The sequence below is a fragment of the Filicampus tigris genome, chromosome 13 (genome assembly GCF_054856515.1).
Source record: "Filicampus tigris isolate MCC_2025a chromosome 13, RoL_Ftig_1.0, whole genome shotgun sequence".
Lineage (NCBI taxonomy): Eukaryota > Metazoa > Chordata > Actinopteri > Syngnathiformes > Syngnathidae > Filicampus > Filicampus tigris.
In genome coordinates, this window is record NC_141229.1 from 5,323,674 (window position 1) to 5,339,553 (window position 15,880).

A 15,880-nucleotide genomic window follows, 5' to 3' on the forward strand; every position below is an offset into this window, starting at 1 on the left:
TCGGGTTTCATTTGAAAAATTACTAACAATATGCTGATTTTATCCCTGATGGAAAATTCACAAAATTGTTTACTATTTATTCCAAGATATTCATTAATGTACTTTAATGATAATTGAAACAAAAAAAGTCACAAAATGAAAAATAAATATTCTTGAAAAAAAGAATGGAGAAATAATAGCAATAAAGGTTTCGTCAATATACAAAATACTTCCTTTTTGATTATTTGATTTCTCATACTCATGTTATTCCCTGAAGGAAAATGTAATACACATTATTATTCGTAGGAGTAGCATATAGCAATATTTCTTTATTATTATTATCATATAATGAGAGTAATGAAACATAGAAATATGTGTGTGTGTGCGTGCGTGCGTGCGTGCGTATGCACACAAAAGTCACAAATGAAATTAAAAGCCTTATAATTTTATGAAAAGCCTTTAGAAAAATGCCCTGCGACTGGCTGGCCTTCTCAGCCAATCAGCTCACATCGGCTGCTGCTCTTCATCAGACGAGTAGAACATTTACGATAGTAACCTCATGTGACCCACACGACATGATGTTCCTCTTGTTCCTGAGCATTGCTGCCAGCGTTACTTTGGTCTCAGGTAACTTCGGCCGTCATCGACACGACGACACTATGCTAAACAAATGTTTTTTAGTCTCTCATTCCGGACTGAAACCGCATGTGTGATCAATCGAAGACTCCCAAATATTTTTTGATTTTTTTTTTTTGTTTTGTTTTTTTGGGACGTATATACACGTTAGGTCCATCAAAGACTAAATCGTCTTTTATGACAATGTTTATGTTCGATCTACCGAAGACTCCAAATGATCTTTGTGGAAGACAAAAAACGTTCATGTTAGGTCTGTCCAAGACTCAATAGCCACTGATGTTTAAAACGTTTACGTTATGTCTATTGACGATGCAAAATCCCCTCCAAAGGTTACAAAATCACAAATGTTAGCTTCATCAAAAAATCCCGTTTGAGATTCATTAAGGAAAGTTGGCCAAAACGTCACCGCTTTGTCATAGACTCAAACCGGTATTCCCTTTATGAAAAAAATAGTTAGTTTTGCGAAAACACTCACTTTAGGTTTACCGAAGGCTGTAAATGCCTACGTTAGCTTAATCTTTTAGTCATCTCTGATGTTTATGCAAGATTCATCATCGTCGAAATGTAAAAAATGTTCGTTTTGTTGACTTTTCAATTTTTTTTTCTTTTTTTTTTTCTTCACTTTCAGGACTGGATGTCACACAAAGTCCCGCCGACATCATCGGGACGGCGGGCCACAAGGCCACGCTTAAATGTTCGCACAACATAGCGAGCTACGACAAGATACTGTGGTACCGGCAGCGTGGCGTCGGCATGCAGCTAATCGGGAACGTGTACTTCCAAACCGCCACGATAGAGGCTGGCCAGGAAAACGTGAAGCTGGAGGGCAGCGGCCGATCTGGCGAAACGTGCAGGATGATCATCCCCGAGCTGCGCCCGAACAGCAGCGCCGTTTATTATTGTGCAGCTACCGACCACGGTGCAGTTAATCACCACATCACCAAGTCATAAACCTTATCGTACGCAAAGCCTCGCTTTCTTCTCACGCTCTCAAACTCCAACCCCATCACCGCCATCCCCCCGTTGCCAGCATGCACCTGCATCCAACCATTTCCGAGCACTATTAGATCCATCCGGCGGTTGCTAACCGGACGCCATTTAAGATAAGATTGTTGCATCGTCTTGGGTTGCACTTAAGGTTCGTCAGTTGAATTTAGTCTTCAACGGCTTGTGCGTTAACGTCGAAGTCAACCCGACGGACATTTTTTTTTTTTTTTTTTCAAGAATATGTTCTATGCTAAATCATTAGGTCATAAACCTCAACACAACACTTTCCCCCCTGCATTTTCTGATAACCCCCACATCCACCACCCCCAATACCACCACGCACCTGGATCCAACCATTCCCAGCACTCTTATTCGAGCGGGAGGCTCATCCGGCGGTTGCTAACTTGCCACCAGACATGTACGATAACTTTGGCAAACATCAACTTGGCTGTTGACAGAAAACTATGTCGGGTTCATTTGGGACTAAATTGACTTCAACAAACCACAAACGCGTGTGTTTTTGTTAGCATCAAAGTCCCCGCAAGGTGAAATCAAAGATTTGTTTCAAAATACATCATACGCATTTTAAGATGTTTGCTGAAAATGTGCCGGGACTGAGAATTATGTAGCATTATATAGCAATTCCTGATTTTGTTTGTGGTTAGCTCTAGTGACAGATGGCTAGCAGGCTAGCTCTTGGTAGCTTGTCCACCAATCACCATTTGTCTTTGTTATGGACAAAAGCAAGCACGTTAGGCGTATCGAAGGCTCAAAATCATCTTCGACGTTAGCAAGAACACATCAGGTTAAGTGAAGACGAAATAATGTCTCATGTTTGCGATAATACGTGTTGACAAATAGACATAATGTATTTGGTGTATTGAAGATTGTCTCTAGCGTGTATGTGTGTGTGTGTGGGTGGGGGTTGCGTGTGCCTGGGTGTGCGCACACATGTACGTGTGTGTGTGTTGCGTGCAATGAATTGCGCTGAACCAATCAGGGGGGCGGAAAAGTGTTGACGGAGCCGGATGTATTCTAGCAGGCCCCGTATATTGAATCTGAAACCTGATTGGTTCAGATTCTTAAAAATAAAAAAAAATAAAAATAAAAATAAAAATCTATCGTGTTGTTTCAACCCTGCGTCTAAAGGCCTTGGGCGGTTTACACTGATATAGCAACACATTGAAGCTGAAATCTGATTGGACCCCCCAAAAAATACAAATAAATTATAGCCCGCAAACGACTGCAAGCTGCGCGGGCCAAGATTCACACTGTTGAATGAAGACAAAAGAGTGTTGGGAATACATTTAAACAATACAATATTTTACAAAGGTTCAGGGGAGCTTTAAAAACATGCAAAAGCCTGTTAAGGGCATTTACGAAAAAGGAAGCCACGAGCCACTCGGTCTCAGCCAATCAGCTCGCGTCGGCTGTTGCTCTTTATCGGATAGGTTGCGAGTGCAGATCATAGCAACCTCAAGTGAAGCAGACGACGTGATGTATCTGTTTTTGATGAGCGTTGCTGCCAGCGTTCCTCTGCTCTCAGGTAACATCAACACGGTAGCTAATTTTTTTCTTTTTATTCTTTCCTTCCGGACTACAAATGCGTTATATTTGATCAATCGAAGACTCGTTCATGTTTTTTTTTGTTTTTGTTTTTGTTTTTTGTTTTTTTACGAAAATGTAAACTTGAGGTCTTTCAAAGTGCCGAAATAGCTTTCAAAGTTGACAAAAACGTCAAATGTAACATTCCTCAGAGACTCTAAATGCTATTCTATATTCCCGGAAAAAAATGAAGTTGGATTCACGTAAGAATAGTTCATCTTAAATGTTTACGAAAGCGCACACTTTAGGGAAATGCTTCCTGTAGGTTCAGTGAAAAATTATCTTTGATGTTTCCAAAAACACGTACATCAGATTTGATGTGGACTAAACAAAAAATGTTTTTCTTTTTTCACTTTCAGGACTGGATGTCACACAAAGTCCCGCCGACATCATCGGGGCGGCGGGCCACAAGGCCACGCTTAAATGTTCGCACAACATAACGAGCTACAACACCATACTGTGGTACCGGCAGCGTGGCGTCGGCATGCAGCTAATCGGGAACGTGTACGACAAATCCGCCACGATAGAGGCTGGCCAGGAAAATGTGAAGCTGGAGGGCAACGGCCGATCTGGCGAAACGTGCAGGATGATCATCCCCGAGCTGCGCCCGAACAGCAGCGCCGTTTATTATTGTGCAGCTACCCACCACGGTGCAGTTAATCACCACATCACCAAGTCATAAACCTTATCGTACGCAAAGCCTCGCTTTCTTCTCACGCTCTCAAACTCCAACCCCATCACCGCCATCGTTGCCAGCATGCACCTGCATCCAACCATTTCCGAGCACTATTAGATCCATCCGGCGGTTGCTAACCGGACGCCATTTAAGATAAGATTGTTGCATCGTCTTGGGTTGCACTTAAGGTTCGTCAGTTGAATTTAGTCTTCAACGGCTTGTGCGTTAACGTCGAAGTCAACCCGACGGACATTTTTTTTTTTTTTTTTTTTTTTTTCAAGAATATGTTCTATGCAAGCCCACTAGTCGAAACAAGGCATTCTGATTTATATTGCGTTTGTGGAATTAAGAGTTAATCCATCTCCGGGGGCGGCCATTTTGTCACTTCTGTCGACTGAAAATGACATCACAGACCCTCGGGGCTCAGATAACGACTAATCATAGCTCAGCTTCAGAAAAGAGGTGAGCGGTGATTGGTTGTTATCTGAGCCCTGAGGGTCTGTGATGTCATTATCAGTCGATAGAAGTGACAAAATGGCTAAAAATGGGTTGATATTTCTGATTCGGGCATATTCCACAAACGCAACATTAATCGGAATGCCGTGTTTCAACTAGTGGGCCTGCCGTGAACATATTCTTGAAAAAAAAAAAAAAAAGTGTTTGGGTTGATTTCCCCGCTTTAATGACGAAATCGTCATTGACACTTAGGAATAGCACGGATTGAAAAGTCTGCAGTTGTTCCACCTGGCAAAAGGCTTTAACGCACTTCCTGCATCGTGGCCGTGTCACTTCCTGTCTGACTTCCTGCAACACAAGAGCCTCTGCTCGATCACATATTGAGTATGAAGCCACAACGTCGCCTCATTATCTTCATGGCCAACCTGGTCTGGATGACGGGTACGACTCCACGCCGCCATTTGACAAGTCTTTTGTGTTTTGGTGACGCATTTCGGTGTCTTTTCAGGGGTACGGTCGAGTGAAGAGGTGAGGGTCTCCCAGACCCCCCGTGATATTTTTGTGAAAGCAGACGACGGCGACGTCACGCTGAGGTTCACGCACACGCTCCCCAACTGCGACACCATCCAGTGGTACAGGCGGGCGTCAGGCGGCGCCCGATCTTTGGAACTGGTGGCTCTGGTCAACTACGAAAAGGCTTCGGTCGAACCGCCCTTTAGCGGCCTCGTCAACGTGAGCGGCGATGGCAGGGCGGAGGCCCACCTCCGCATAGTAGCGAACAGGTGGCCTGGTGACGGCCGCCATTTTCTCGCCACCGCCAGTACACACGGCCGCGGAGGGGCCTGACAGTGCCCCACAAAAACCCTCCCTGAAAGATAGGAGAACGAAAGCCAATTGACACACTTTCTTTTGGACGTCACTTCAAAAGTCAAATGCACAACAGAAAACCATCGCTATTTGCGGGGGTTAAGGAGATAATAGATTCCCCCGACTAAAATGTCATGTAACCGAGAACAAAAATCACCAAGACTAGATCAAAACTGAGACATACGTGGGTGTGCGTTCGTGCTCGTGCCTCTGCTGTAGGCTACCTCCCATTAAGAAAATTGCTATCAGACAGTGGCCATCTTAGCGTATTACAGAAAGGGCTAAAAAAAATATGCCGATAACTGCGATTAGGTGCGTTTTTCACCTAATAGCCAGTGTTCACTGTACTTTTAGTAAGCGTCGAAAATGCGGCGCAAAACTAGTTTCATGGATTTTGACAACCTGGCCTTGCGCAGTCCCTCCTGGCTCTTTCCTAGGGCCCTTATCGTTGTCAATGACACAAGGGAAGGCAGCCAAAACGACTGATTAACATTGGCAAGGAAGGGTTGGCAATTAGATTGAGTGCCATGCATAAGGTAACAACTAAAGTGACGACAAAGGTGGGAGGGATGAGAGGGGAGTCAGAGATGTAAATGTGTGCTGACAATGACAAATTATTCTAAATGAATAAATTAAAAAAAGAAATCTGTCTAGAAGTCTTTTTTTGCATTATACTGAATTTTATTTAATTTTCTTATGTTTCTTATTGGAATTAATATTGTTTTTATTTGGTATGCTTTTGTTATTATGTTTATTTCGGGGGGTTTTCCTGCTCAACAAAAATTAATTTGTTTTGGATATAAATAAAACAGATAAAAATGCCTCTTTCTAAATCAAGGATTTAAAAAAAAATCTGAAACACCCCAAAAAAAAAAAAACACATTCAGAAAAACACATTCACATCCACATTTTGTAATGTACAGTACTGTTTTTTTTTTTTTTATGTTTCTTATTATTGGAATTAATATTGTTTTTATTTGGTATGCTTTTGTTATTATGTTTATTTCTGGGTTTTTTCCTGCTCAACAAAAATTAATTTGTTTTGGATATAAATAAAACAGGTAAAAATGCCTCTTTCTAAATCAAGGATTTAAAAAAAATCTGAAACACCCAAAAAAAAAAAACCACACTCAGAAACACACATTCACATCCACATTTTGTAATGTACAGTACTGTTATGTATTCATTTCATTAAGGATATTAAAAATCACATATTTGCATACATTTTCAGATAAAATCAAGCTTTAAATATTGTTGCTGTTTTACAAAAGTCATGTCCATCTCCAAATGTTCCAAATGTTTTTTTTTGATATGTCTGTGTGTGTAATTTTAATGCAAATACAGTCTTCCTTTTTGAGGCTTTAATATTAAAAATGTTAGGAGAGGAGGTATGAGGATGTAAGGATTCAATTGTATCAATCTGAGTAAAATGTGCTTCAGAAAACATTTACACGCGACGAGCTTTTGATTGATTAGCAGCCATATTTAAATCATGTCAGAAAAACATCAATATCAAACCCTTTTGGGCGAACGGGAAGGGACCGAGCGTGTGCATCTCCCTCTCGGCTCCTTTTCCGGGCCACACACAAATAGCAGCAGCAACCTTGGAGAGATGCGTGCTGAGATATCAGCGACAGGTGAGGATGATGAGGGGCACGAGGGCAAGGGTGGGCGCGGGGCGGGGGGTAGAGAAAACCATGAAAAACCACCATGCAGGTTTTTGAACAAAGCGTACACACTGTGTATACAGGGGGCCACGGTGATACAAACCCACAGACGGGCCGTACAAAAACCTCCCTCACCAACGTCATCGCCGTCAGATTGAAGCCCCGTCCTGCTTTAACCTTCTGGGCCATTTCTAACCCTTTTTCACCACAGAATGTTTTACTTGGCAGTAAATGGATATATTATTATTATTATTATTTTTATTTATTTTATTTTTTTTTACTATTGTAATTGATGTATGTCTGTTATGATGTTGTGTTTGTGTTGTCCTACAATGCTGCTCGTTACGCCTTTTAAATTGCCCCTCTGGGACAAATAAAGTGTTTTGACACACCGCGGAACAAGTCCATGTCAAGAACGCAAAGCGTCCTAAAAACTAGACTGAAACGGAACTTAAAGCGGAAGTCAACCCAAACGTAATTTTTTCAACAATATGTTCCCAGCAGGCCCGCTAGTTGAAACACGGCACTCTGATTAATTTTGCGTTTGTGGAATATAAATTAAGCAGCAAAATCCACTCGTTTTTAGCCATCTCTGGGGGCGGCCATTTTGTCTTCCGTCGACTGAAAATGACACCACAACTGCTCACAACGACCAATCGCGGCTGACCTCTTTTCTGAATCTGAGCCGTGATTGAGCAGTGGTGATGTCATTTTCAGTCGACAGAAGACAAAATGGCCGCCCCCAGAGATGGCTCAAAACGAGTGGATTAACACTTATTCCACAAACCCAATGTTTATCAGAATGCCCTCTTTTAACTAGTGGGCTTGCATAGAACATATTCCTGAAAAAATAAAGTTTGCGTTGACTTCCTCTTTAATGAGTAGCGTTCAAGGTTTGTTTGGAGCATGAGACAGTTTCGCTATGATTATTCTGCTTCTGGTGTCTTTGTCGCAGGAACAACGTTTTCCAGTTCAAGGTAAGACACTGGAACAAGTCAATATCAGGAATACTGGAATTTTTTTTTTTTTTTAAACCAAAGGAGGGGGGAAAATTCAGTGCAGTCGAGCGTTGTTTAGTGCACTGTTCACCTGCACTGTGACACTAATAAGATTCCTTTTGGCGCAGGAACAAGGTTGACAGTCGTAGGTAAGACGCAGGAACTAGCCAATGTCAAGAAATTAAAAGCTTTCTGAATTTCCCAGGAAAACGTTTTTGTATGAAACTAAAGTGGTAGAAAATGAAACACTTGGTTGGTTTCACGAATCAGACAGCTACGGCGTGATACTGTTACTTTTCTTTGGCACTGGAACACGGTTGACAGTTCTAGGTAAGACGCAGGAAGAAGTCATCGAAGGAATTTAAAAGCTTTCTGAATTTCCCCCCCCCCCCCAAAAAAAATCGTTTGATATGAAACCAAAGTGGCGGAAAAGGAGTCGTTACGGGTGGTTTCGTGTACTGCGATACTTGTGCTTAAAAGGCTTATTTTGGTGCAGGAACAAGGTGTCTAGGTGAGACGTGAAGAAAGGAATGTCAGGGAAATGCTTTTCATATGAAACAAACGTGTTGGAAAATAAGTCGTCGCGGGTTGTTTTACGTATGGGACAGCTGCGCTGTGACAATCTCGAAAAAGCTGTCTTCGGGGCTGGAGCAAAGTTAACCGTTCTAGGTATGACACAGGAACAAGTTAATGTCAGTAATGTTCAATCTTCCCAAGGGAATATGGAATTGAAATGATGAAAATGAGTAGTGTTATTGAGTTGCTTATTGAGTACTAGACCGCTACCTGTGACACCTCGGAAATCTTTTTTTGGCGCAGGAACAAGGTTAACTGTCAAAGGTAAGAGACAGGAAAAAGACAATGTCAGGAAACCTGGTTTGATATGAAACTAAAATGAGTGGAAAATGAGCGGTTGTGAGTTGTTTCATGTACAACAAAGTGTTACTTTTGCGAATGAAGTTTTCATCGGTGCAGGAACAAGATTGGCAGGAATTTGAAAAGCTTCACAAGAAAACAGCGTTATATGAAACTGAAGCACAGGTGAAAATGCTTTGTGCGGACTACTTCGGGTGAGGCTAAATTAACTGCAGTTTTGTTGAGAAAGTTGATTTTGATTGACACAAACGAAATGTAAATTCATCAAGTCCACATGTGAAAATCATCCTCGTTACGCTTTTGAACATTTTTTTTGTTAGGTTTGTTGAAAACGCGTTGTTTTTGAAAGCACTGACATCAGTTCGTTGAAGACATTTGATGTTTAAGAAAATGCGTACGATAATGGATGGAGGATTCCAACTTGTCAAAGATGTCGACAAAAACAAGTTCAGTAGCTATGTTGAAGACTCGAAATTGTCTGATGTTTACAAAATTGTACGTTACGTGTATCCGAAATTCTAAATAGTCTTTTTTCCTTTACAAAAACCTGCATCGGATTCACTGTTACCGTTCCGAAAAATGTGTACGTTCGATTAGGTGACGAATCAAAATCGTTGTTGTTTTAAAAAACGTGTAGGTTAAGTTCATAAAAAAAAGTTTACCAAAAAGTATGCTAGGTCATCCAAAATCTAGCACACTACTACTACTATAAAGATTTTCTGTTTACTATGTTTGTTAAGAAGTTGAATACTTCGTTGTCTTGTTGAAAAAATCGAACGTTTATTCAACACTGAATTGCCTCCGATCTTTACAAAAAACGTACGTTAGTTTATTGGAAGATTGACCTTGTTTTTTTTTTTTTTTTTATAAAAATGCATGTTAGGTTTGTTAAACATGAAATTATATTTGATGTTCGGAAAAGCATCAACAATGAGTCCATCGACGCTCCTCCTTATTGTGTTCAAAGCGCGTATGTGAGCTTCATTGTCTTTGATGTTTACGAAAAAACATACACGAGGTTTATTCCCTCTGAATCGTCTTTGATTGAGACTCAATTCTCACCCGGGTTCCAAAAACATTGAGTTTGGTTCACTGAAGTTTAAGTACAATTATAAAAACACCGTTAGGCTCATGGAAGACCTTTCTTCCGTTTACAAAATCGCATCGAAGGCTAAGTCGTCATTAAAGGCAAATTGGTCGTTATTGTCATTGAATTGATTGTTTTGATCAACTTGATTGATGATTTAAAGGTCGGTTGAGGACTCTTAACCTCAAGGTTTCAGAGGACGGACGGTGGTGCTTTAAGACCTCGGTTGCTGCACGCACAAGTCAGAGATAAGAGCTGGGAGGCCGAGAGGTTTCTGTGGTAGCTCGGCGTCTCTGTGCTCGTACGACTTGGCTTTTTTCGCCGCAGGGACCAAACTCACTGTTTTAGGTAAGAAAAATGCTCTAAGCTCTTAAGTGGATGCGTTGCATCCCTTTGAAGGTTTTGTTTGACCAAATGGCGAGAAGTGTTCATTTAGTGTGAATTGAGAAGTGTTGATTTGGCTAAAGTTTGTTCGGAAGTTGGTTAAATGGGTCTGAAATGGAGGTTTTCCTCATCGGGTTTTGTTCTCGGCCTTTGTTTTTTTAAAAATTTTTTTATATCTGTTCATGTGAGAACTTTTCAGCTACAAAAAATGTTCCAGAACATGTTTTCCTTTAGATGTAACCTCAAGAAAATCGTAAAGTTAAGTTTTACTCTTTGACTTTGTACTTGATCAGTAATCAGTAAAAAAATGGCTAATTTCAGGTTTGTTTGTTTTTTTTGTAGAAAGATTGTGTATTTTAGGCTATCCATACTGTTCAACAAAAATATCTTCAGTACATTAGAATTCACGTCTCTATTCATTTTATTGAGGACAGTAAATCATCTCTGATGCTTCTTTAAAAAAAAAAAAAAAACAACTACATTTGGTTTGGTGAAAACTGAAATAATCTCCAGTGTTAAGGAAAAAACATACGTTAGGTTCTCGTCACGACTCAATTTTATCTCTAGAGCACTTTGGAAAAAAAAAAAGTTGCTTATAGGCTGGAAATCACCTGTGTTGTTTACATGAAAATTTATATGACAATCAAGGACTCAAAATTGCCCATGTTGTTTATAAAATGTGCACGTCAGGTTCTTTGAAGACTGCGAATCATCATTGAGAGTTAAGTGAAGATACTTGTCTTTAATATAAACAAAATATGTAATATATTTAATTTATATAATTAAATGGTTAATTAAATGGTTAATCGTTCATTGAAGACGGCGAAGGTGTCTTCGATGTTCGCAAAGGGTCTCTGATGGTAACAAAACATGAATGCTGTGTTAATTAAAGACTCATTTAAGACTTCCACGTTTACATAAACGTACGTAAAATCACTGAAAACTAAGTTGTCTTTGATATTATCAAAAAACAAAGACTCGAAACCTGCTTTGGTGGCAACACGAACGTTAGGTTATTTGAAGGCTGTAAATCATCTTTGATGTTAACAAAAAAAACATAGTTTTTGATGCTGCACAAAACTACGTACGTTACTTTGTTGAGGACAGCATATCGTCGCTGTCCTGTGAAAAACACTTGTGTCCAATTTGGGGGAAAAAAAAAAAAAATTTCACTTTAATGCGATGTCTGTAACATGGAGATACCATTCACGTAAAAATAAGAAAATTGAAAAAAATGAACAAGTGTTTTTGACAGGACAGCGAGAATATGGTCTTTGATCTGAGGAAAAACACATCGTTTGGCTCAATCGACTGCATGTAAACATAGTCGATTTACATCCAAACGACGGCCCGCGGCCTATTTGCGGCCCACAGTCCATTATTTGGCGGCCCGCTGCATATACTCAGAAAAACGTCTGACATGGGCTGCAATGCTATTGAAAAGAAAGGGGTGAGGTCAGGGTGGGCGGCAGCATATAAACAGTTTGTAATTGCTTGATTGATTCATTTTGTATTTCCGTATTTTGTAAGTTCAAGTGAAGTTAAAGTGGCCTTGCATCTTTCTATTTTTCTGTATGCGGACCTCGGAGGAAAAACTTTGGACACCACCGGTTTAATTGAAGACTAAATCCCCTTCCCAGTTAACATAAACATGCACTTTAGTTCACTGAAAACTAAGTAGTCTTTAATGTTATCAAAAACATGCTGAATTTGTTGAAGACTGTAAATCACCTATGAGATTAACAAAAATATGTTTGTTGTTTTGTTGAAGACTTGACTAATCATCTTTGATGCTGACAAAACCATGTACGCTAGTTCCTTAAAGCGGAAGTCAACCCAAACATATTTTTTTCTTCTGATTAATTTTGAGTTTGTGGGATATAAGTTAAGCAGCAAAACGCACTCATTTTTAGCCATCTCCGGAGGCGGCCATTTTGTCTTCTGTCAACTGAAAATGACATCACAACTGCTCGCAACGACCAATCGCGGCTGACCTGTTTTCTGAATCTGAGCCGTGATTGAGCAGTGGTGATGTCATTTTCAGTCGACAGAAGACAAAATGGCCGCCCCCTGAGCTAGCTAAAAACGGGTGGATTTCTCATATTCCACAAACGCAATATTTATCAGAAAACCTTGTTTCAACTAGTGGGCTTGCATAGAAGATATTCTTGAAACAAAATGTTTGCGTTGACTTCCCGTTTAAAGACTCGGAATCATCTTTGGTATCAATGAAAAGGAGCGTCATGTTGTCTTTTTATGAACTGTAATAACAGCGATAACATATTGATGACACTTGTGTCGGCTCCGCACAGAACCAAACGCCAAAATCACGGTGCCCAAGGTGACGTTGTTCCCGCCTTCAGAGCACGAGTGCACCAACGAGAAGGACAAGAAGACCAAGAAAAAGACGCTGGTCTGCGCCGCCACCGACTTCTACCCGGACCATGTCAGGGTGGCCTGGATGGTGGACGGCCAGAAGAGGGTAAAGGGCGTGGCTACGGACGCCGAGGCCCAACGGAGAGGGGCCGGCTACAGCATCACCAGCAGGCTGCGGGTGCCGGCGAGCGAATGGTCGCACCGGAGTACGAATTTCACCTGCATCGTGACGTTTTTCGATGGGAAGATATATGTCGACGTTCCACATTCCATCAGCGGAAAGAATGGTGACTTAATCGTGTTGTCTTTGATGTTTACAAAATCACATACATTAGGATCACTGAAGACTACATGCTCTTTGATGCTAACAAAATATCGTACGTTGGGTTTTTGGATGCCTAAATCGCCTTTCAGTCGGTGTTTACCAACACAACACAGATTCTAAATCGCCCTTGATATTAAAAAACATATTAGATTAATCAAAGACTGCAAATCATCTTTGCTTCCTGGTACATTCATGTTTACAAAACAGGCCTTTTAAAAGTGCTACCACGCTAGGGTTAATGAAGACGAAATTGTCTTTGTCGACAAAACATTTAATAGATCCAAAGAAGATGGCAAATTGTCTTTGATGTTTATGAAAACACATAGATTAGGTTCTCAAAATCATCTTTAATTTTTACAAAGAGCATGAATGATGCTAAATTGTCTTTACCATGAAAAAAAAAGAAATATTGACGAAAGATTGTATATATCGTCTTTGATTCTGAATTTATTGAAAAAGATTAGGTTAAGCGCAGACTTTAAATAATGTTTCGTCACTCAAAATTTAAATTGGCTAATTTTAAAGTTTGAATTCTTTGGTTTTGACAAAAACACATAATTTGTTCACAAAATATCTTTGATGTTTCTGAAACCCTGTGCTGAAAACTTGTTTCTGAAATCATTTAAATTGCCTTAGATGTATGTAACATGTATGCTGGGATCACAATTCTTAAATCGCTTTTGATGGTTAGAAAAACAAAATCACAAACAATAGGCTAATTGAACAGCCTTTGCCTTTGATTTATGACGATGATTTTGATGCTAATTGTTATCTTTCCTCCCTTTATGCTCAGCTGAAGACGGATACAGCCGAGGTGATTATGGTTTTTTTTCTTATGCTTACCCGAAGCGCCTTAGCAAGCGGCGGCGCTCAACGCTGTCCCGTCTTTTGCCCTCCAGAGAGCTTCATGAGGTTGACGCAGAGCGCCAAGCTGTCGTACGGCATCCTCATCGCCAAGAGCTGCGTCTACACCGTCTTTGTGGCCTTCCTGCTGTGGCGGATCAGGGTTGGTTGGGGGAAAAAAAAATTGAAAAGAACAAATTACACTCAATTGTCTTGTATGTTATTGAAAAAACACATTTGTTAGGTTCAATGAAGACTATTTTAATGGCTTCTTGGAAGGCTGCATTGTTTTCTCATGCCCAGGAAAACATGTCTTTGATGTTTATGAAAAGACATTTGCTTCTCCTAAAAATCGCTTTTGATTTGACGAAAAAATGTTTGGTCAATTTTGAAGACTAAATGATCTTTGATGCATACAGAAACACGGGTTAAGTTTAGTGAAGCGCCAACTTGCCTTTGGTGTTCAGAAAAACATGCTAAGCCAATTGAAGACTTCAGTCAAATCTTCAGTGTTTGCAAAATGTTTTTCATTTAATAAGCAAGATTTACTGAGACGCAATTACTGAATTTTCTCGTTGTTTTTTGCAGGTGTCGTCTGGAAAAAAAACACCAAAGGAGAAATGACTTTTTCTTTTATTTTTCCTCTTTTTTTTATTGACTTTGTTCAATAAAGTATTATTCAGTAACAACAATAGTGTGTTTGTTGTTTAATTACCACCCTTTTGAATATCCGATCCCTATACTTCAATTTTACTTTTAATTATACTGTATAAGCATTGACTTTATGTTTATGTGTGGTTTTAAAAAGAGTTACAAGCGTTTTGCTCCCGCCCATTTCAATTAAATTTTACTATTAATTATACACTTGATAATGCATGTTATATAAATGTCTTTAATCTATTTTAATTTTTAAAAATAGATTATTAATTATTATCAACGTAACTTATTTGAAAGTGGCTAAATAAAAAAAAATATTTTTAGATTTTGCATCTTGCTGCTATTTCTCAAGCATATTCCTATACATTTATATAAAAAATTTAATGTACTATTATATACATGTAATGCAGTTTGTATATTATTTTCATGTATTCCAATTTCTATGCTATTTTTTATTAGAATTTTTTTATGTGGATTGTTCCTTTTTGTCCCTTGCATATAAAAATGAACAAATAATAACAAACAAATAAATGAATGTTTCTATGTTAATCCAGTTCATTTGAGTTTAAATGATTAAGTTAATTTATTTTCCTAGGCGTCATATACTACATAAATCATTTTAAATAATTTAATATAACACATTTTTTATTTTCTTCTTCTAATTTACACATATAGAATTTGCTTTAAGCCGTCCCTGACTTGTGCTTTCTGTGCAAATACATTTTGGGTCCACACAAACTGCATAACGAAATAAACGAAAAGAAAAAATGCGTAAAATAAGTATAGAACCTATTCTTGCGAGAATTGCATTCACACCAAGAGCACATTTGAAATGTCGAAAGTGTTGTTGAGTCAAACGAGGTCACACAACGCGAGAGGATGTGGTCACAACTTTCCACCTCAGCGCAACCTCCACCTTGCACCTGCACGCCTTGCACACGCACACACCGATGTGAGAAGTGGTGCATGCGTGGGCAGGAAATGAGAAGGTACAGTCACGCAAACAACACTTTGCACACGCTTCATGTCAGTGCAAAACAACTTTGACTAGATTTCCGCCTGTGTCATTGCGCTCCTTTTTTTTTTTTTTTGTGAGCACGTCATTGAAAACTAGAGTGGGCTTAACCACTCCATTATTGTCATTTAAGTACAGAAACGAACAGAGAATTACAGTATTGTACCGTCTGTACATCTTTCACGTAGTCTAATTCAAGGGTTAGTTCCAATTTTGACATATAGGGGGCAGTCCTACCACTCGGTCAACTCCCGTTTTCAAGATGGCCGCACCCGTGAAACCAGCAAATTCATATAAAATGAAAAACAGGACAGATGCTCTATCATTAGTTTAGCAGCGTCACTTGATTTATGGACACCATGTTGTGCACATCTGTCTTCATTACCGTTTTGTTTTAGCCAAAGCATTACGTATCTTTACTCAGTTTTTGGCCTTTTATAAAAGGG

The 15,880-nt window shown here is 39.6% G+C and overlaps 2 protein-coding genes across 2 annotated transcripts; both read left to right on the forward strand.

Annotated features, from left to right (window-relative positions):
- Positions 1 to 385: 385 nt before the first annotated feature.
- LOC147137309 (M1-specific T cell receptor beta chain-like) lies at positions 386 to 14,344 on the forward strand. The gene is made up of 9 exons (XM_086050033.1): positions 386 to 606; positions 1,244 to 1,534; positions 3,567 to 3,882; positions 7,829 to 7,850; positions 8,000 to 8,006; positions 8,388 to 8,540; positions 12,531 to 12,881; positions 13,713 to 13,733; positions 13,819 to 14,344. The coding sequence occupies exons 1-9, from the start codon at positions 447 to 449 to the stop codon at positions 14,004 to 14,006; spliced, it is 1,509 nt and encodes a 502-aa protein (XP_085906159.1). The 5' UTR covers positions 386 to 446; the 3' UTR covers positions 14,007 to 14,344.
- LOC147137310 (uncharacterized) lies at positions 4,389 to 5,841 on the forward strand. The gene is made up of 2 exons (XM_086050239.1): positions 4,389 to 4,780; positions 4,848 to 5,841. Exons 1-2 carry the CDS (start codon positions 4,726 to 4,728, stop codon positions 5,183 to 5,185), a joined length of 393 nt encoding a protein of 130 aa, XP_085906365.1. The 5' UTR covers positions 4,389 to 4,725; the 3' UTR covers positions 5,186 to 5,841.
- Positions 14,345 to 15,880: the final 1,536 nt, after the last annotated feature.

Coding starts and splice junctions, on each gene's coding strand:
- LOC147137309 (XM_086050033.1), top strand. CDS start 447: ATGCCCTGCGACTGGCTGGCCTTCTCAGCCAATCAGCTCACATCGGCT. Junction 607..1,243: donor CAGCGTTACTTTGGTCTCAG/GTAACTTCGGCC, acceptor CTTCACTTTCAG/GACTGGATGTCACACAAAGT. Junction 13,734..13,818: donor TGAAGACGGATACAGCCGAG/GTGATTATGGTT, acceptor TTTGCCCTCCAG/AGAGCTTCATGAGGTTGACG.
- LOC147137310 (XM_086050239.1), top strand. CDS start 4,726: ATGAAGCCACAACGTCGCCTCATTATCTTCATGGCCAACCTGGTCTGG. Junction 4,781..4,847: donor CAACCTGGTCTGGATGACGG/GTACGACTCCAC, acceptor GTGTCTTTTCAG/GGGTACGGTCGAGTGAAGAG.